The sequence below is a fragment of the Nipponia nippon genome, unplaced genomic scaffold (genome assembly GCF_047370975.1).
Source record: "Nipponia nippon isolate SJK-2023a ecotype South Korea unplaced genomic scaffold, ASM4737097v1 scaffold_8, whole genome shotgun sequence".
Taxonomy (NCBI): Eukaryota; Metazoa; Chordata; class Aves; order Pelecaniformes; family Threskiornithidae; genus Nipponia; species Nipponia nippon.
Window position 1 is genome coordinate 2,722,703 of NW_028262402.1, and position 22,632 is coordinate 2,745,334.

At 37.5% G+C, this 22,632-nt stretch overlaps 1 protein-coding gene across 1 annotated transcript in view; it reads left to right on the forward strand.

Moving 5' to 3' along the window:
• The first annotated feature begins 7,325 nt into the window (after positions 1 to 7,325).
• The window catches only part of LOC104019848 (atrial natriuretic peptide receptor 1), a 35,219-nt gene continuing 19,912 nt past the window's right edge, over positions 7,326 to 22,632 (forward strand). Inside the window, exons 1-8 of the mRNA XM_087742133.1 lie at positions 7,326 to 7,427; positions 8,422 to 8,518; positions 11,228 to 11,360; positions 13,797 to 13,920; positions 15,894 to 15,998; positions 16,616 to 16,718; positions 18,309 to 18,454; positions 20,870 to 20,942. Coding sequence (XP_087598259.1) covers positions 7,362 to 7,427; positions 8,422 to 8,518; positions 11,228 to 11,360; positions 13,797 to 13,920; positions 15,894 to 15,998; positions 16,616 to 16,718; positions 18,309 to 18,454; positions 20,870 to 20,942 — 847 coding nt within the window. The 5' untranslated portion in view covers positions 7,326 to 7,361. The remainder of the gene's footprint in view (positions 7,428 to 8,421; positions 8,519 to 11,227; positions 11,361 to 13,796; positions 13,921 to 15,893; positions 15,999 to 16,615; positions 16,719 to 18,308; positions 18,455 to 20,869; positions 20,943 to 22,632) is intronic.

A 22,632-nucleotide genomic window follows, 5' to 3' on the forward strand; every position in this document is an offset into this window, starting at 1 on the left:
CATTGTACACATACTTATATAAAAAATAGAGGAGATTTTTCCAAGACGTACGTGACAGTAAACCACAGGGAAATTCAGTGGGCATCAGCCCTCTGGCTGCTGTTGATGCCTTTGAGAATCTCCTGCTTTTGGAAGTTTAAAAACCAAGGAATTATTACATTGGAATTAAATCATAAGGGAAGTGAGGGGTCTGGAGGGAAGTGTAAGATGAGAAGACACAGCTCAACTCCTAACTAATATTTGTCAGAGTAGAACAGTTAAATACTTCATGGCAGAATCAAACTGACACTCCATGCTTCTTGTTAACCAGACTGCACTAGAAACAATTAAGGATAGCACTCTGGAGTGTGCCCTCTGAAGGGAGAGAGATATCGAAAGACAGAAGAAAAAGCTAATTAGCTAGTAGCCCTAGGCAATACAAAAGTGAAATAATAGAAAATAAATATCCTCTTTATAAATACTGACTTGCTCCGCCTCCATTTCTCTTTGCAGTGTGTTCTCAAGTTCTCCATTCTGGGACTAGCATATCATTGGAAAAAGCAAAGACATGTGCCAGCAATTTCAGTCAAAGTGAGGCTGAGCCCTAAATCAGATGACAGTTGCATGTGGCTATACAAAAGGATACCTTATTTTATCCCAACAGGTAAGTCACATCAGGTATTTGGGTTTCAAATTCAAAACAGTTTTCTGTCTCTTCACCTCTGTCAGCATTTAAGCCACTGTTCCTTGTGTCAAAGCTACAGTGCAAATGGTAGATTGATCTCTGTTTGCATGCTAAACATGACAGGAAAAGAAGTTTCTGGCTCCCCAGTGTTTTCTGACTGAAGGAAGGCATGTCTGACTTCAGCGGAGAAAGTAATGTACCCAAAGAACCAGAGAATCCTGAATGACAGAGAAATCTTTTCAGGTTCAGTAACATCTGAAAATTCTCAGCTTCTCCCACTAGACCAGTTCCGACAACTAGTCAGTCACAAAACAGTCTACAAAATGACATTATGCCAAAGTGAACATTTACCAAGTTCACTCTACTTGAAGCACAGATTTAAAAAGCTCACTGAGATAAAGCCTCCATCAGCAGAAAGACTGGGATGTTAAACAAAAACTGTTTTTTACTTCTTCCTGGAAATGTGACTTTTATTTTAATCACAGTATGAGAGTGGTCTTGTGATTATGATCTTGGGCTGCATTTGGGATCACTTGTTTGCATCCAAAGATCCAAGGAGAATGTGTTCATTCCTACTATTGAAATATCTGTTCTGCTTAGACTTATGCATTTTCTTTAATCACTCTTTATTCCTGTATTATGTTGCTGAAACTAGGATAATCCTTTTTCCCTGTGAAGAAATGTGAGAATACATTTGTGTAAGGCATCTTGATACATAGTAACTGGCAGAAGCCAGAATAGTAAAGGCTTCAAGAGTGTAAAAAGTATACAGAACATGCTAACTGTTCTCTGTGTAGCTGGGATAAGTACTGAGCTGAAATTATAGCAAGATAGAAGCAGGTGGGACCATAGAGAAAACTTGCAAACAAGGAAGGGTAGTGAAGCATTGGAGTACACCACAAAGGAATGGATAGAGGCTCCACTACTGAAGGTCATTAAAAGCAGGTTAGGCAAACATCTGTCTAGCCTGACATAGGCAGAAATGATCATGACTTGAAGAAAGGAGGTAGTTTGGACCTCTGTTTCATTTTGGGGCTGGTTCAAAGAGATGATCCAAAGGGCTAAATGATCCTTCAATTACAAAAGGCTAAGAGACCGCTTATCTCAATGATGTCTCAGTGTTTCTAAGAATTCCTGATCACATGACACCCTAGAAATGTGGAAGCAATTGTGGCTTATGGGGGTGTCTTTTTCGGGGGGAGAAAGGGTGTGTGCAATGGCAATAAATGTGCAGTGCTAAAATGCATAAAAATATGGGCAGAAAATCATTCAAGAATTCTGAAAACAGAAATGAGTCATGCAGTGAGAAATGAAGAAGAGAGGAAAAACCCATTAAAGCAAAATGCAGATTTCAGTTGAATGGTACAACCAGTGGAGTGACCAGTGGATCTTAGAAGCATGATGCAGGTAAGAATAGAGATGTCCCTCAGCTGCCATCTGTCACTGACACCCAGATCTTCCACAGTAGCCAAGTTTGCTGTTCTTAAGCACTGCAGACATCTATAACATTTTTGCCTGTGTGGGAGGACTGAAAGATTGGAGGCATTTGAGAACATCAACTTCCCAAACAGAAAACTCAAATTATTCTGTGCTGAACTGGGACCAACTCTTCTTAAGCCTCTCAGGCAGTCGTCCTATCAAATTGAAATTCATTCTCACATTCTCAGACTTGCTGAATGCCCTTTGAACAACTACAGTATTGACATGCTGCATTATAGTAACAGAAACCAATGATTTATTCAAGCAAATCCCTTGATGCAGAAATCTCTTTTAACTTATATACTTAGGCTAGGATTTTCTAAAGATTAACCTGGATCACTTTGAAAGTGAAGTTCCTGTTGGTTTCTCTGAGAACTGTGAGTTCAATTTTTCTTATACAGTCTCCTTAGAGGTTTTCAGTCATACGTTATATCAAACTATTAAGACCAACAGCATTTTCAGCTTTAGAGAGAATCACTGTTACCTCTTAGTTTTCTAGCTGTGAGTATTCTCCTTGCAGAATTCCACATATCATCATTCTTGCCACCTTCTCTTTGGAAGAAGAAAAATTAGATTGCTTTACATGATGAAAATCCTGGAATGTTTCTTTCCTTCCACAATAGCTCATGTACCAGTGAATCCTCTAAACAGGGAATAATGCATATTCTTAAAGAGAAATATTTCTTCTTCAAGTTTGCAACATATCCCAGATGACAGTCTTCATACAACCTGCCGGAAGTATACATGATACATTTTGTTTCAAGTTTTGATATATTTTCTAACATTTTTGAAGTGAATTAAATATTTAAGCTTGTTTAGTACTGCAGCTTAAACCCAAAGTGTAGCAACAGAACAAGCCTTCTCGTGGTGCCCCATGAACTAGTGTGGCCCTGAGGAATGCATCTATAAAAGCATAAATTTGTTCAGCATTCCCAGCAACTTGAAAGTCCAGAGAAGACTACCTGCCACCTTACCAATGAATACCATTTGCATTTTTGAGGTTTCTGTGAGTTTGTGAGGTATGTATAACATCGTAGGTGGTAGTCAGAAGAACCAGTTTCTTAGCTGTAGTTTTCAATGTCCCTAATTACCTTTTTACAAAACTTTCTCTGATCTGTCATGCTTTCATACTGCCTCTCAGCTCTATTCCTTTGTGTAAACTATGTAACTGTTTGCTCCTCTGCTGCAATTGAGTTAAACTGTCATCAAACATTAATCATCTAGCATTAACCTTTCAGATCTTTAGTAACAAATATGTCATTACTTCCTTTTTATTTTATGATTACCATCCTTTTAGCCCAAGGCCTCTCTCTGGAATTCTCTCAAACTTCCAATATTTGGGAGAGTGTGTGAGAGTAATGGAGAGATACTACAAAGTTAAGGGATGGTGTGTGTGCTTTATGCAAGGCTCAGGAGCTTGCTTTCTGCTCTCCAGCATTTTCCCAGACCCACACCTGTTACCTGTTCAGCACTCCCAGCAAACTGAGGGCACTCAGTACTTCTGAAGCTACTGATCTACTGCAAAGCTTATGAAAATGTTTAGTCTTTTAGTTAAATTACCAAGAATTCTGGAGAAAATCAGATGTTGTTTTTTAATCTTGCTAATCCAGGCTCCTCCAGCTGAGGTCTGAGTCTCACTGAACCACATGAACACACATGTATGTTACTTGAATAAGAGTTTGCACTCAGAACAGTTGAGAAAAGACAAAGGGTGGGAGGAAAAAACACTGACCCAGTTAAAACTAATGCAGCAGAATAATAACAACAAAAAAAGAGCAGTTGTAACCAGATCAGGCTTTTGATCCAATTGTCCATCTCATAAGCAGCAGAATGCTTGGAGGACCAACACCACAGTGTGAGCACACAAGAAGCCCACACTGGAAGGCCTCTTTTGACACATATACTTGTTTGTGTCAATGTGGAGTTACAAACAAGATCAACACCCTTTTTCTGTGAGGCTGCATTACGTAGGACGGCAAAGCACTTTCTGCAGGCTAAAAACGCGTAAAGAAGTGGTTACGGCGATCCAGTGGAGGTGTGATCACTTGCTGTGCTGTGGTAACGTGGCCAGAGCCCTGGGAATTTCTTGTGGCTGTCCAGTGCATCACTCTGCTGTTGGGAAGGGGAGAGGTAGAAGGCCACCAGCTGCTGCCACCAAGCTCCCAGGTGAGAACCCGAGATCAGGCAGGTTCTCTGCTGCACTGCTCCCAAGTACGCCATCTGTGGCAGCTTGTGCATCGGGGGGAGGCTATCCTTAACCCAAAGTGCGCACCGGGAGGGAGTCCGTCTGACGTACTTCTGCCAAGAAACCACTAGAGGGAAGTGTCAGAGTGCTCTGGCCTTGCCTGCGCACCGCCTCTGCCAACAGGGTGAATATCGGAAGCTCTGCTGGTCTCTTACGATCCCAGTAAGAAAGGTACTCAGACTCCGTGTCGTTTAAATGCTTTTTATTCGAGCTAACACTATAAAATGAGAATAGGATAGATAATCTTACATCCCTTTAGATGCTAGGAGCCCGGAGCGTTGAAGCATTGGGCAGGATGCCAAACCCGTGTGCAGGACGAACATACTCTGAGTAGCGGAGTTTTGTATTTCAAGAACTTAAGTTTTAACTACTGATTTCACAAATGACAGCATAGGTCTGATAAATGGTATCTTTGGAATTCCATCAGTTTTGAATTTCAAATGAGCCCTGGTAATGATTTTTTGAGATTGTTTTTTGCTGAAAATAAGTGTCTTACTAGAAAATTTAATCTGATTAAAAATTAAGTAGCTTAAACATCTCTATTTGAACTTCAGCTTGTTGTCAAGACAAGAACCATCTGGAAAGTCTGAATACCAGAATAAATAAATATTTTCAAGGATATTTGAAGCTTTCATCACAGTAATTTTTTTTTGGTATATTGATGGAAATTGCTTTCCTAAAATAATTGAAAGCACATAATTAGCATAATTATTGTTTTAGTCAACAATATTTAGCCGTTGTTATTACTTTCTACAAATATTGCATATTTATGTTTTAGTTATAAGACTATTATCAAAACATTAATAAAAATGCATGTTTTTACCAATATTTACAGTGATATTGCTCATAAAACTTTGAAATATCTTTATTTTCCCTCTGTTTGGTAGTAGACATTATTATTGAGTTAACTAATGAAATGGAAATGATGTAGTTTAATGGACCATCTGAGTATACCCAACACAACAGAAATATATCTGTAAACATAAAGTTATTTGATAAACTTCTTTACAATCAGTAGAAATTGCCTATTTTTTTCAGATTAAGAGATCCTTCCAAGAGAAGAAGCCAAAGAACTGTGTTATTGCACTAAGCCAGCCAAGTGGCAGTAGGCAGAATTCAGTTAATCTATGCTAGCCTGAGTCTGTCTGTTAATAAACTCATTCACAGTATGATGCAATATTAAGATGTTAATGCAAATTATGTGACGGCATATAATTTACAAACAGAAAAAGGAGCAAATGTAAAGCAAACATTAATAGGTCTGAGATGACCATCTCACTTTATTCAAATCTGTTTCTGATTTCCTTGATATATGTAGAGAGTGGTAGATAGACCTAAAGAATATATTACTCACTATGCTGTCAATCCTTTCTTTTTACCAAGGTTCATATGTTTATATTGCAAAATAGTCCTCACTGATTTTTGTTTTAAAATTTCCAGTGCTTAAATGCAGAGGCAGTAATGTGCTTCTCAAATAGCTGGGATAGATTGTTAAATCAGATAATCACCAGCCATTCCAATCCATCCATCTTTAATTCAGGATCCCCAGACCAGCTTCTTGTACATGGCCACTCTCCAGGAATTCTGAACTTGGTGATAGACAAGTAGCTATAAAGGTAATGTATGATCTTTACAGTCCTTGAATCATGATATTAATGTCATGTGAATATTTGAGAGTCCTATTAAAGAAAACAGGATCAGTCTGGTAATCTTTTGGCTGCTGTAGGGTCTAACAAGTTGTAATCCTTAGCTTCCCTGCCAGCAAATTCCTCATTAAGCACAAGATATCCTAAAACAAATCACCAGTAAAACCTCTCCAAGATGTTAATATGCGTAGAGTTCTTTTAGGTGATAATTCTAGCCAAAAAAGGCATTTTTTTTGTCTTCTCTTTCTACCATGTAGGCAAGCTGAAATATTCTCAAGGCTTCCCTATATTGAAACCTATGATTTGGGTGAAATGGTCATAGTGAAGCACAGGAAAAGACAACCCAAATGAGGTTTAGGATTTCACTACAAACATAAAATTCCAACCTAAAATGTTTGTATTAGTTTATAGAAATATCTCTTTTATGACTGAATCCAAACAGATTTTTTTAATTGGTCTACAACCCCTTTCAAGATGAACTGGACACACATTGCATTTTTTTCATGCAATTTTGACGCAATGAATAGTGAAGTCCAACCATTTTGACTAAGATTCTTAATGTCAGTTTGGGATAAGAGCCAGAATTCCAGAGAAAACACAGGGAAATATTCAGGAGAGCTGAATAACAACTGAAGTTCTGTGTCGGCAGTGACTTCAGCAAACAGAAATAGTCATGGACACATCTATGTCTTTATCGTACCAGCATGGCTAGGCAGAGGTCTGTTTCACCTGTGTATGTGGCAGGACACTTATCAGGTAGAAGTTGTCCTACAACTCCAGTGATGGAAAAATCGAAGTCATAGGGTCTAATACAATTCAGGCTGGAAGGAACCTTAGGAGATCACCTAGTCCAACTTCTAGTCTTACAATTTATCTTACATAGGTGACCTTTTCTTGCCTTGGAGTTTATACACCTCTCCTCCCCCAGGCCCAGCTATGTCTCTGTGTTTATTTCCACAATATCGATTCATCCGCCTAAGGGTCAGATGCTGCCCAAGTTCGACACAGCAGTGAAATGAAATCCTCCCATTGCTTTTCCAGCTTTGAGCTGACAGGGGCACAAACTTCAGTGGCCTGAGAGTGGGGCTGCCCCTGAGACAAGTGATGATTTTTCAGAGAGGTTCAGCAGAGATGCAGAGGGGTGTTTCCACCCTGCACCAAGAGGAAGTGGGGTAGGGGAGAGGAGAGGAGGAGGAGGCAGAACAGCTGCAGCAGCTAGAGTTGCCAGGATCAGCTTGCCTAGCAACCCCCCTTCTTAGCCAAGGGCATCTAATTCAGGAGCAGCAACAACATCAGAAGCAGCCCTGATGCTTGGTGAGCTGGGTGCATGTTAGGGAGCATGAGAGCTGTCAAAACACCAGCCTTAGGGCTCCGAAACCTCCTCAGTTTATTGGTAGGTAAACTACATAGATCAGCATACCAGAACTTATTCTTATGGTCTGTGCATACGGAAAGAACTGTATATGGCATATTGCAGTAAGACAACTGTTTATACCAGGCAATTGTTGAATGTTATTTTAGTAACGTAGAAAACAAGAGTAATTAATAGAAGAATATATTGGAAAAATCAGTTGTATAATTCTATCTTATCCCATGAATACGTGATAAGTAGTTGTATAATCCAGTAGATTATTGTCATCCAACAATATATAGAAAAATAATAGCAGATTATATGAATAGGAAGTATTATTTTTTACTAGAAGTGGAATAAGACCAGGGTGCATTGTCATAACATATTCTGTTGTGTTCATATATACCCTAGAGTATATATTTTAATACATGATTAATATATCTATTATAATGTATAACATATAGAGATATAATGTATATTCTGCTGCTGTTGCAATTCAATCTGTATGCTATTTGATGCTGTATCTTAACAATACAATTGTAATATTATCTATAATCATATATTTTAACATTTATGTAATTAACAGTTATATTGTGTTATTAAAGATATAACAAAAAATTCTAAGAGTTGAAGTGTAAAAGATTAAAAGAAACAGAGCAGTTTGGAGCAGGGGGGTGCCATTTTAAAAGCAAACAAAAAACCTCTTTAAATCAAATGTCTCTCTGCATATGATTCCAGAACCACCTGTTCTTTGTAGAGAAAACCTTCTGCAAGAGAAGGATTAGTTAAGTCCTCTCATTGCTTCATGGCTAATTTTTGGATAGGTCGAAATAATATACTGATCGAGTTTGTACACCCCTAGGAAGCTGTCATTCTTTGCTCCAGAAGATGAAGAGAGTGAAATATGCCAGGCTATATTTCTGCATTTGATTTGATTTCTTTAGAACAAATATAAACTTTGGAGATGGAACTCATCCTTCCCCTGTTCACATACTGTCTTTTTTGGAGTCTATTCATATGCTTTTTTTTCTGGCAGGTGATATTAGTGGAGGGGTGGCATGATTTAGATAACAAAGACTATGATTGTTGGCCCCTGGAAAAACCAGATGAGTATAACATGCTGGACTGCGGAGGTGAGTGAGTCCTAAAGGTGATCAAGAAAGATCATCTCTTGCTTGGGGAATGGTTGGAAACCCAAAACTGAAGTACTCAGAGTAATACCTAACTGATGATGAATGTTATGCATGGTGGAAAGCATCTGCATCAGTGGCAACCTCTCTTTCTAGAGAAAAAAGTGAAAGAAAACAACCAAAAGATACTTCAGAGCAATTATTTGTCCAATATTCATTGGTTCCAAAAGAAAAAGTAATAGCAACAGCTGAATCCCTTTCCCAAGAAAGAAACTGAAAACATTTTATTTCTCATTAGAAAACCAAATGCGACTTACTCCAAAGAAAGCAGGCAGGCAGCTCTGCATTGCAGCAAATTCTATTGAGTCATTGCTGAAATTCTGTAATGTCAGTTCAAAAGTGGACTGTGTTTAAACCCTCCAGCCAGTAAGCAAAATCACTGATTCTACACCTCATGCTTCTCCACCTTGCTCAAAGTTGTGTTCCATGAGTACTTAAAAAAAATCTGAGATCTTTAACCATTTCTTCCAGTCAGTTTCAAAAATGAATTTACATGATGAGACAACAAAAAATAGAATAATTTTTTATGTTGGAAATCGATTGTTTCAGATTAAAAAATAATTAAGAGCAACTGAAATATGGGAAATTCAATTTAAATGTAAGAAAAATATTTTATACTCTAAGGGTGATCAAACAGTAGAACAGGTTGCCCAGAAAGGTTGTGGTTTTTCCATCCTTGGAGATTTTCAAAACCCAACTAGACAAAATCTAGAGCAACCTGCTTTAGGTGACCCTGCCTTGAGCAACACAGGATTGGACCAAATGATTTCCAGAGGTGCTTTCTAGTTTCAACTATTCTGGGATTTTGTGACTCTGTAACTGATAAATAACTGACGTAAACGAACACTTTTGTTCATGTTGTAAAAGACAAGACTGGAGACAATGTGTTTCAATAGGTTTTTTAGAAAAAAAAGAAGAACACCTGAGAAACTAATACTGATAAAACACTCCAGGAAATATACTGCTGGGTTACACTCTGAGCTCAATATTATGGTTAAATATTTTCCAAACAGTTCTGTTGGAACAGTGAAATTCAGAGACTATCCAGATGATTGTCAACTGAGACTTTTATCTCTGTATGAATTTACTATTGCTTTAACATTGAAACAACTATTCATCAGAACAGATGACTTGTTCAAAGTTATTCTTACTAATAATCAAAATGTGAACTGAGTACAAGGGAAACTAATATGAGTAGGTTGCTTAATTAACATTTGCCATTTACAACCAGTTTTAGAATGAACTCCAAGCTCTATCCCGCCTTTCTCTGTGATTCTTTCTTGTCATCTTCTGGGCATTGCTAAAAGCAAAGCAAGAGCCATATACTGTAGCCTCATTACTGTGGATTTAACAAAAGATCTTCAAAGCATTTAGATGTGGGAGTATCTATGGTTGAAAGAAGAGATTTGTTTATCTTTGTGAGACCTTTAAAGGGAAGTGGAAAGTAATTTAACTTAAATTTATGCTGACCTTTTGCCTTCATTCTCACACATCCTCTGAAGCTCAGCTCTCTCTTACCTTTTAGTGCAAATCACACTAGCATTTTTTTGTAAATCTTTGTGTTGTAGTTTCTCTCATAGTGTTAGCATTTATAATGAGTGTTTACTTTTCAAGGGAGGTGTGAAATCAAGAGGTTATTTTATAATTTGCTTCTTTATATCTGAAAGGGAATTTTGTTTAGGGGAAAAAATAGCAGCTTCACTAACAGTGCAAGTGAAGAATGCACTTGTAAAAACAACTCCAGAGTAATGAAAGAGTTTATAACTGAACAACAACAACAAAAGTGAGGATTTCTTGAAGGGCAGGTTTACCCATCCTCTGCAGAAGGGATTTAAAACTTCCTGACAAACTGAGAGCTACACATTTGCATGATGTAAATAATTTGATGTGGTGTGAATTAAAACCTTCATCCTACAATCTGGAAAGAGGTAGGTGAATGGAGTAGGAAGATTTTGATAGTATTGTTTAAGAATATGGATTAATAACTTCTACCACCTCTTAACTCACTTCATTCCCAGGCTCAGAGCAGGTAATAAGGTGTGCCAGGGACAAGAGAGATGACTCAGACAAATCATCTTTCCCAGTAAGTGTGTGGAAATGGAAAATGACAGTTGTCTGAGTAGCACTCCTTCCACTGTCCCCTGTTCTAAATGTGATATGGTTTTATAAAATGAGAATGCTTTCTTAAATATAGAATTATTAGTATATATAATTTACGTCTCATGAGGTTAAGGGTTTTGACTGAATTTCATGTGTGCTAGAGTTGTCTGTTCTTCCATAATGAGGTGTGCCTCAGTGAAAGCAGCCAAGAATGAAAAGCAATGTTTATTGCCTGATCAAAGAGGAAAGCAAATATACCAGGACAAGCAACACTGCATTATACTGGGAGCAAAGTTATTTTAGATAAGATGACCAGATTTTTGTCATATTTCTCCAGTTTCTTGATCTTTTCTAAGTAGGTTTCAGAATTGTTCAATTAATGTGCATTTGTGTTTACCTATACAGCCACTAAAATGGATGACTGTTTTGGGCTCATAAAAAGCAATAGGAACAACAGATGAAAATAACTCCAGAGAAAGTTTTACATTTGTATGCATTTGTAAAGTAGAAAAGTACAGTAAATATGTTGGCCCATGATTGTGTTGTTTCTAGGCCTGGAGATGGCATGGGTGCAAAGGCCTCCAGAAAAGGCTGTGAGTGGGGAATTCTTCAATGTGACCTATGCAGTCTTTGCTTCAGACAGCTTTTATCAATATGCAGTGCAAAATGGAATCCTTTCTCACAGGTATTACCTCCTATAAAAATGCTTTCATGGTCATGAGTATATGGAGATGCTGTGTGTACATTTTCAGTAACATAATTGGAACACATACTCTGGGATTCCTTGCTAATTCCTTGCATCTCTTGAGGTCTCTTACAGGTCTGTTTGCCCTGGTATTTTCTCCTCTGCAATGGCTTTGCTCTCAGAACAGCCATCACGGCATGCTTGCCTGCATAGCCGAGGATAGGGCACGTCATCCTGTATCTGCATTACTGTCTCAGTGCAACTCTGAATATCTTGTTCTTGCCTTCTCTACACAAAGAATTTACAACTGAAGTTTAAGCATGAGTCCCAAACTAACTGTGTCTTATACTTATTTTAATCGTAAGTGAGTTTGAAGTGCACAACATGGATATGAAAAAGAGGCTGGCCCAACCCTGAATCCACTGAATTCAGTGATGAACTTCTATTGATTTCTGTGGGATTGAAATCAGTCCAAAAGCTTATATATCAGCTCAGATACTGTGTTGGTAACTGTAGACAACAGAGGTTAAATACAGAATGTTTATGTGTACAACCCCAGATCACTAAAAGGCTAATACAGCCTGATTTTACACTTTTGTCTGTACACAGCAGTTCTCCAGCTGCAGCTCTATTTCCTCACTTTCTGTGCTGTACTTGGTTAGTGTAAGAGATGCTTACGGAAAACCTCACATTTTTTCTCTGCCAGTCTGAGTGTTCAAATTGCAAAGTTCAGATTGTAAAAGCTGTTATCCAGAGATTTTTTTCATGTTGAAAGATGACCTATAATCCATTTGCAATGACAAGAAGTGGATATTGTATTTTGATCATCTGTGTACTATGGTTACACAGTTTTGCAAAATTTGTTTACCATATATTCTGAAATATATGGCTAGTAATAGTTCCAAGAACTTAACCATAAAGCAGATTTTTCACTGCTTGGAAATGCATCTGTTTTTCTAGTCTTTCCAGGGAGACCCACTCCCTTAAATCAGTAAGGAATTTGGAAAATTCTGCTCTTTGTGTACTGATACATATCTTGCACATAGAGACAGATGGCAAATATTTAAAAATAGAGAAATCTATGCTGCAGTTTTTCAAAGGGATCAAATTTGCACCTCATTTTACCTAGAAAACTATCTGTTTGACTCTTAAGCTTACAGTGGCTGACTCAAATATGGGTGAGGCTGGCAAGTCAACATATGGGCATCAGCATAATTGGGTGAAGCCATGATGAAGATATTGAATAAAAAATACAGAATACAGGAAAAATTTTTAAAAGCAGCCATAAAGACAAATACGTGATGGAATTAGGCACCAACTTGCTTAAGTATTTTTTTAACTCCCAGCATGGGCTCAAAGGCCAATAGATTTTAATATTTTATCTGTTTAGATGTCTTGCGGATTGGCAAATTTGCTTATCTTGGGTTTCAAGTATGCCTATGCCTTTTTAAACCTGGCCATGAATACAATCTATGTCAACCTGATCCCCTATGTTTGTGTTTATTTTTTATAATACAGTCTTCTGTCTTAAATCTACTCATTACTGGCTAGTTCTTTCTTTAAAAACAGTCTGAAAAATAAGTCAATCCTGGTGTTCTGGCATTGCTTTATAGAGATCCTTCAGAAAGGCATAACATTTAAACTAAACCCTACAACTAAGTCTGGCTATGTCTGCTGAGTAAACCATGTTTGCAGAAAATTATTTTATTGTAAAGCCAAATTTATTAGGGTGATAATAACTGAAAGTGTAACTGAGGAAACAGTGGGAAAAAGTGTTGCATCACACATTTCCAGGTAACTACATTCATCTTTCAGGGATAAACTCTCAAAACACCCACCTTGTTTTGCAGAACAGTCTATTCATAAAGTCCACTTTTTGCTCTAAATTTTTGGTTTGTCGAATTGTATCTGATATTATTGTCCAATATAGTTATTTTCCTTGGCTGTTTAGGTTGTGGAGCAAGGACTGGAGCTGAATGGTATGTATGAATCACATGCATAGATGAAGGTACATAACTGAAAACACTGAGAATGAAAGTAGCCAGGGACACATATTCTGATAGTAGAAGCAGAGTAATGGCATCTTCTTCTGTGCCAGATGTAGTGGTGCCAAGTAATCCCATCTGGTCATGAAGTCAGTCTGGGGAGAGAAGCGGAGGTTAGTACCTGCTTGTGGCATAGTACCTGCCAGAAGTCCCTACTGCATCACAGTAAACAGTGGTCCAATTGACAGCAATCTTCATTGCTCTAGGAGCACTTCAACCAGAAGCAAAACAAAAGAGGAAGAAATGGTGTAACAGTGTTTATTTCACTGCATATGTTTTTGCTGTTTATTTTTCTGTGTGGGATAAAGAATACGCTCTCATGTGCTTGCTGAAATTTTGGGGAATGAGGAATGAATATGAAAGTTTATTTTTCTCTCTGATGCTTGGCTAGCAATGCTACTGCTGCAAAGGAATTCTGTGAGAAGCATGAATGTCCTGCCAGCTGGAAAGATGCAAATGGGGAGAACTGCTGTGTCTACCATGCCAACATTCACTCCTGTCCTTTGGCCTTCATGGTTAGTATAATGGTGCAGCATAATGTGCCCTGTTCTTGCTACTGGATAAGACATCATTGCAATAACCAGTAAAGTCTTTCTGTAATTACAATTAGACCAAATCTATAGTTCACTAAAACCACTGTGGGGATGTCTGTCAGTTTTAGAATTTTTTGCAATAGATGCTGAGGCTGCAAAGCAAATGGCTGGATTTTTGGACAAGGCAGTATTCAGAATCTCTCATTATGTTTAGTGGGGCCAGTTTCATCTCTTTGAGATTACTTGACTAAGGTCTCTGTAAAGTCAATAGAGAAAGAAAAACAGATCATTTCATTCTAAAGCAAGCAGGGCAAATTGTCAGTTGGAGATGTTACTGTCTCTGCAGCTTATGGAGGGACTCTGAACAATTTGCTTGAATTACTGAAGTTGAGTGAGATGAGTGTCACTGGCTATGACCTCTAGAACTGAGGCCAGTATGGAATGATTTTTCTGTATTAGATCAGATCAAAAAAAGGAATCCAAATACAGGATAAAAAAATTTGTTCACACAATGTAAACAGGATCCATTCTTAACTTGTCTTCTTGGCTCATTATAAGAGCCTGTCCCTCTTTGAATGAATATTTAAAGTTCTGACTCTACCAGTACAGTTTGGGACACCTTTTTTTTCCTTTTCTTTGTCTGTGAGGTAGGCCTTACCCTGCATAATAACCTTCATGCAGTTGCCCAGTCTATCTAGTTGATCTCCCTTTTGGCAATCTGATTCTTCGTGATCAAAGATGGTGTTATAGAAAACCTAGTCTACACGTCTTGCTGCTATTTCATGTACCCTTCTGTGTGAAGGCTTAATGTCTTCACAAGAGCTGTAGCTTACTTCTTGGCAGTCCCTTCTTAAGGAGCTATTGTATTAATGACTCCTTGGGGGCCTTAGCTGATACAAGGACTTTGATTTAAAAGAGGAATCCCTGCTGGAACCGTCACATCAAAACTTTTGTCTAGAACCATACTAAAGAACTTCAACATCCCACCACTGCGGTGACCTCTCCATTATTTCTTACTTTCACAATTAGTTCTGCTTGGAATTAAGGTGTGGAAAAGGTGAAAGCATGTAGCCAACATGCATCATCCGTCTTCCTTGTAATACTGTAAATATTTCAGTTCCTGCTTAGAAGTCGTCTAAGCAGGTTGGCTGTCATACAGCAAGAAGGCCTTGAGTATCATTGCATAAGATTGAACATACACTTCAAAACAAGCTTTTTCTATTATTCGAGAGGAGGCTTTGTTGGGTTTTGGTTTTTTTTTGTATTTTCATGACTTTTAAAACATTCTGTCTTCATTAAAATGAACTCCATTTCTTTTGATTTGGTCTATGTCTTACAGTGCATTGAAAGAAATACCTGAAGAAATATCTGGAGTTAGCAGACAGACTTAATCCTTTCAAACAAACAAAAAAAAGCAAGATCTTTAGGCAACCAAAATAATCCTCTGTGGTTGCAGTTCCTGGGAGGTTTACTTTTTAACAGCTTTACTGAGAAATGCTCTGCAAACAGGCACAGAAAAGATGCCTTTCTTCCTCGTTAAAGAAAAAAAAAAAAAAAAAGCTGTTGTATCAAAAGTTAAACTGCAATAAAACTCCTTTAGAAAAATATAAAAAGTGGGATATAATTCTGGTTCTGGTTCTAATACAGCAAATCCTGAAAAACTGTATTAGCTTCATAAAGTTACTGCAGTTAAAATTTGGGACCACGTTTTGGCTCATTTATTTTAAAATGTAACAATATTTGTAAGATTTTACTCACTATAGGCACCATTGCTTCTCTCTTATCTTTTATCACAGAACAGTGTTGCTTGTGCTTTGGCATTTTAATAGATTTGGTTGTAAAATATCACTTTATTTGCTGTTAAAGAACACAAGTCATGTTAAGAAAGTAAAAGAGGACGAGCTAGGATTTTTCATTGTCGTGGTTTACTGACATAACCAATATGTCTGATAAAGGGTAGAGGAGGAATATGCGGTCCATGGATCCCAGATGATGGCCAGATATTTACTCACACTTTGTCTACAGCTGGCAAAATGAGCCAAAGAAACTGGACTGCCAAGGTAAGGTATATTTATTGCATACAGGATTTCACCTGGCTTGCTCTTTTCAGAGCTTACTTGCTAGTAGTTTAGTGCAGTTCATGTACATGTTCCCCATCTCATTTATTTGTCAGTGTTATGTGTGTATGCATATGGCTGAGTAATATCAATTCCAAACTGACTTGACTTGGAAGTAACAGCTTTTCACACTACTACTCCTTAGGTAATTAGTAGAAGTAATGGGGATGGGAAGGAAGACAGCCTAATCTGTCCATTTGAAGCCTACACTAACAATATATTGCACTACTGACTGGAGTGTGTTGCAGGTTAATATGGTCATTAGGGGGCTTCTACCCAGCAGAAGTAACAGGGAAGCAAACATGGCAGAATGCATAGGCTGATAGCCCTGCTTGGTGAAAAGAATACACACCAGGAGGGCAATCAGACCTGTCTTTCCCACAGGAGTTGTCTATCCTGCTTCTGTTTGCCTCCCCAGTCAAGGACACCTGTGCTTCCTGATTCTGAAAAAATGCACGCATTCTTTTGCAAGACACCACAACTGGACAATTGTTGTTATAATAGCCTACTGTATGTAAGTGAAATTTTGATGCTTGCTGCTTTGTTCACTTGTTTGGCAGGTTGTTTTAGTTCACGTGGGTGTGACTTCTCTCATCGCACACATCAGAGTTGGGAGAATGCAAGTTGCTCTGGAAGCAAAAACCACAGTCCTTCCTGCAGTAGGTATGATATAAAATGAAGAAGTGACGGAATTGTTTATTGACTGCCAGTCTCAATGGTTTTATCATTCATGCATGGTTACCAAGAGCAAAAGGGACTCCTACCCCTCCGCCGCCCCTTACCATTGAAAATACACAAAAGTCTTTCTAAAATTCTTCTTTGCATAGCACTGAACATCTGAAAAAGTGTTTAGGCTTCTAACCTGTGTATGAATCTAGAACAGTAGGAAGCCACTCTTGTCAAATAGGTAAAGTCAAATACCACGACCAATGGCTTCAGGTGCTACAAGGCTTGTCTCTAGTTGATGGGGATGTGAAAATATTCTTCCAGCTAGTATGTTGTGAGGATCTGGACAGTCTTCATCTGAAGGGGAGCAGACTAGCCTTGCGCATGTTGGAAAGGTAAGAAACCCATCTTGGTTCCCTTGTTCACATTAAAATTCAATTGCTCCCAAAGGCATCAGTCTTTCATTCACTTTAGTATAGCTGTATGCGGGGAAGCAGAAATAACCATAAGAATTGTCCTAGCAATGTAAAATTTAAAAAGTGGACTTTATTTAATAAATTAAACACACAACCTGAAGAAAAATGTTGGGTAAAATAGGAATGTCATCACAGTACTCGTTAGCTACTCTTCTGGAAGTTTGAGAATATATTTCCCAATGTTATGGAAAACAAAAAGAACTGAAGCAACTCCAATGTAGATGGAAGTATTTAGCTATATTTGCTATGAATTTGCTATTCATTTTAAGACAGCTGCAGCTGAGTTTTCCAGGAAACTTTGTCAGAAGAGAAATTTTTAAAATGCAGCTCTACCCCTGAGGCAGAAAGTGACTTCTGTGATTATCCTGGTATTATACCGGAATTAAATGGACTGAGGCAGAATTATCACTGAGCAGTGGATTTTGTTTTGTTGAGGCTTTTTAAAAAAATATATTACATAGCAACAGAATAATACCTTCAGCTCGTCTCAGAAGGCTGAAGTGCAGCATGATATTAGTTTAGTCATAGAGGTAAAATTGAAACACCATTCAGGACATGGGAGAAGGAGTTTTGTCCCTTAGGGCTTTTGTTTTAAATCACATCTGATACTGCTGATAATTTTCATAAGACCTTGGAGAAAAAGAAAAATAAAAAACAATACTTCAGTCCTTGAAGTATTGTTGTACGGTTTCATTCTGCAGTACCCAGTGTCTTCTGCTGCTGCTGGGTCACGGGCTTCTGAAGATCTCAAGGGCTGGATTAAGTACAAAGAATACAAAAGACAATGCCTGTCTTAAGGAACTTTAAGTCTCAGAAAAAACAGATGGACACTGAGAAATAGAGTAGTGATGAAGTGATTTGTAGACAAAACATGTCAAAGGCTCTGATGGCATTAACAATTTAATCTGATCAAAGAGATCCCATATCACTTAAAAAATTCAGATTATTCTTTCAGCTGCTGGGGTGCTATCTCTGGATTCTTCAAAATTTATTCTTTCTGGTACTCTGAGGTTTCCCAGCTCAAGAACCATATGTTTAAATCTGAACACAACCACGTGGATTGATGAAACTGCCTTAAAATATTCTGATACATGTTTCCTTTTCTAATCAGTCTGTGGAGATGGCTTTTGTGAGGAAGAAGAAGGCTGCTTTGTCTGTCCAGCAGATTGTGGGGAATGCCCACTATCTGCCAGTTCTAGGATAGCAATTGCCTTACCAATATGTTTAGTCTGCACTGGCTTCATTTTGACAGTCGTGGTAAGTATCCTTTTTCTCCTCTTCTATTTCCTTTCTCTTACTTCCATTATTTGGTTAGTTAGAGCAGAGCTCTCTTTTAATAGAGGCATAGATTTTCTTCTGCATCCCAAACCTGTGTGCTACAGAAGAAAGCAGAAGGAAACAACATTTTTGGCTTCTTTATGAGGGGAGGCTCATTGGGCTAGGAATTGTCATCCTGTAAGAGTGAAGACTGAAGATGAGTGTAACAGGGGGATGGATATATAATGGTAAAGGAAGAGGTTTTTTACAACATGGGAACTAAGTGATGCCAGTAAAGTAAGAGTACTTTTCACTCAGAATAAAACTCCGTTATGAAATGAACTGCTTCAAAACCCGACGGAGGCCAGAAGTATAAATTAATTAAAAAACAAATTAGGTAAATTCATAAAGGGATTAGCTCCACCAAAGCCCACTAAATCTCAGAGTCCAAATACAACTCACAATGGAAAACATTCAACTTGGGATATTCTTAAAAGAAATAATGAGAAAAGGATCTTTCTTTTTTTTCTTTTTTTTTTTTTTTAAAGAGGTTCATTTTCTTAGTGTAACTGAACCAGTTTGGTTCAGTTCAAAGTGATTAATTTTTCATAATAGTTATCAATTATTATAACAGACTCATGAAGGAGAAACAAAAAGGGAATGAGACAGGAGTGTGTGAATATGGGAGAAGTTGGTTTGGATACTTTTGACTGAAAATGCCTATATAAAGAGGAGACAGCATGCTATTACTTATTACTTCACAGCACTTCTGGGAAAGAGGATCTACGTTTCTTATGTGTCTGCATCTTGAAAAAAAATACATTTCTGAATTTCATAACAAGGATTTAGCACGTGATTATGGCAGTTGTAGAGTCATTAAATTGATTATGTATGTGAAAGGTAATTTATTTGGGGTTTGGCCTATAAATCCTGTAAATCGATAGGCTCCTCTTTCCTCAGGGATTCCTTTTCTTTCCATCTTGTACTGCAGTTGCAGTGAGCATCTGAGGTAGCAAGTGCACTGAGAGGGAATGAGCAGGAGAAGGCTGATGGCCCACCAAATAAGATACTACAGGAAGCCTGAATCACAATAAGTTTTTTTCTCTATTCTGTGCCTCTCTGTGGGGCTTTGTGAGTTAGGACGGAAAGACTGTTGGAAACTGTTTGAGCATTTATAATTCACAGGGCAGTTGTGACAATGTGTTTATGGTAACTGTCCTGTAAAACCATATGAACTGATAGAAATGTGTAATTGGACAGAGGAGAAGTTCAGACAGTTTTAAACAATTTGCATTTTAGAAAGAGCAATGGAGTTTCTTGGCCTTGCTTAGGTTTATCTAAAGGTCTTGTAGCAAAATTTACCTATTTTTTCCTGCTATTTTTCTGTAGGTTTTGAGGTTTATTTTTCTCTTCTTGCATTTCAGTACACTTATTCCTGCTAACTTCTGCAGTAGCATCTCCTTTTTTTTATGTTTTATTTAGGTGATAAGTAAACAAGACAGGAAAGATCCTTTTATCCAATTCAGTAATTAATATCATGTAAAAAGGACCACCTGGGAAACTAATGCCTTCTTTAATCATTCAGGTAGAGGAGAGGATTCCTTTCATATCAGTGTCTGTAGCAAGCCTAGTGGTCACTTCTAGCTAATACATCTTTGTTCAGTCACAGCTTTGCAAGATAAAATATAGATGTCTTTTCTCAGAAACCTTTTAAAATAAATGGGATGACTTAATTTTGATTCAGTGAGCTCTATATTTGTCATAAATTTCTACCAAAATATCGACACAATCTCCACACCATGTTCCTTGTGTATTATCTGGGCTTTTGTTACCTGTTTCAATGAATGCATAATTCCTAAAATTAAATTCCACACTATAGAAAATGGTATAATGATGGTAAAATGCTGCTTTGGTTTGATGTTTTGGCATTGACTGCAGCTATAACAGCTGTATAATTTAATCTGCTGCTCCTCTTTTGAAAGCATGTGTGTATACTTTCTATGTTAGTTTTGCATGTCAGCTTTACAGAAAAATCAGCTTTTAGATCGATGCCTTCTGTACAAAGTAGCCACAGAATCCCTATGTAATATTCTTTACGCTAGAGTATTTCACAAAATATGACCTAATTTGTGGATTGGGGGCTAATTCTATTACAGGATATAAGATGTTTTGCTTATATCTTGGGGCTGGGATATAGTGTGTTCTTGTCTTGCACTTACATAGCACGGGACATTTCCATTACACGAGGTCATATAAACCACTCATCTTATACCCAGGCTGAGATGTAAATGCAGTGCATAGGAAGTATTGATCTGGATACTTATAAACTTTCATATTTGAAAAAAATAATCTCTGCTTTAATTCCTTCAAACTCAGTAGGGCTACATCAGGAATGAATTTAATTTATTTTTGTAGTGGTTTCAATATCAGAAACAAAAGATGTTTTGGGATGAAAGCTGGATTATAGACTTCACCTGCATCAAACAAGGTTAGTAACTTGTCATTTTGATACTATGATCAGTTTCCTTAATAATTTTGAGAAATAATCTCAATCATAAGTACATCTTCATGTTTTAAAGGTCTTACAAAAGGTGAGCCAGTTTGTGAAAGACATATGCAAAGTTTCATCCCTGTAACCTCTGTGAGCTGATCACTGGTATTTTTGTTTACTGAAACTTTAGATGTTGAAGTTATTTTAAACAGTTTCCTTCTTTTTTATGGTGATTCATCAATTAAAAAAGACAGGCCTATCCCAAAATAAACAGATAACCTCTGGACTTGGACAAAATAAATTACAGTTGCTTCAGTGGATGTATCATTCTCTATAATTGGTCTCACTAAGTTGCCCTGGATTTGCACAAATATAATGAGGGATATAATGATATCTTAATTTCAGTGTATGATATCTGTGACAGACTTGCTGCAAAAAGTGATTCATTGTGGCCAGAGTTGTGTTCATTTTACCTTCTGGATATAAAATATGATTTAATTGATTCTAATTAAACATGTTAAGAATATAATCGGATGTTATTATATGCTTTACTATGCTGCACTTAACATAGGTATAGATTATTTACTTTGCTGTTCATTGTTTTAGCATTCAGAAGGAAAACAATGCCTAGACCCTCAGAAAGGGTAAATCTATAGAAATCTGCTGAAGTTGATAGGTCTGTGCTGATGTACACTCTCTCACTTTCTGTCTCTGTGAGGAATTGCTAGAAAGATGTCTGCTTTATCTGTGTTATGTCATTGTGTTGCTAGTAGAAGTGTCAAGACATTCTTGAGTTAATATATAGTAGAGATACTTTCAGCCTTGGACTTGAAAATTGATTTCTGTGTAGTTTTGATATCCTCATTGCTGTAAAGAATAGATGTTGTCTTAGAAATTAATTTGAGTACAGAAACCAAACTGAATTTCAATCCAGATTTGTGAAAACAGAAATGGAACACTTAAGGAAAGGAAAAATGTCTTTCAATATAGCAAAAAGGAACATGAGCAAATTTTCAGCTGATAGTGAATTAGAAGAGGTCATAAACATCACATGGGAGGAGAAACAATAGAAAGAGACTGAAGGAAATTAGAAGCATGATCAAAAAATAACACAATAAAAATTAATTTGAAAAATCCAAGATGAAAGACATCGTTTTCTTGGAGAGAAGCCTGCAAAGCAACAATATTGTTTAAGACCTAGGAGCAATAATTAACAACTTAAGAGTAATGAGGACTGATAATATGATGAGATTTGGAAACACACAGTATGCCTCCTCTGGACAGAGCTGTCCAGAGATACCCATAGTAGCCTGAAATGTACAGTTATCTAAATGGAAACACATCAGCAGTGCTGTACGCAGGGTATATAGCCAGTACTGTGGAAAAGTTAGCTTTATTTTTTCAAGATTACTCCTTTTTTGGTGCATTGCACCATATATATATATATACACACATACACACACACACTCTTATTCTCAAAGCTATCTCAGGGATCTCTAATATATTTCTGGGTGGAATGCTGTAGAAAGACCCCAAACGTCAATGCAATTTTGAACTGCATATGGATAATACTATGGTGTGGGAACATGGCAGTCCTGATGCAAAGTGAGATGCTGAACTTCCTCAGCAACACTTTATCGGATACTGGTACCAGGGAGATTTGAGAGGTTTCAGCAATGCTGAGACT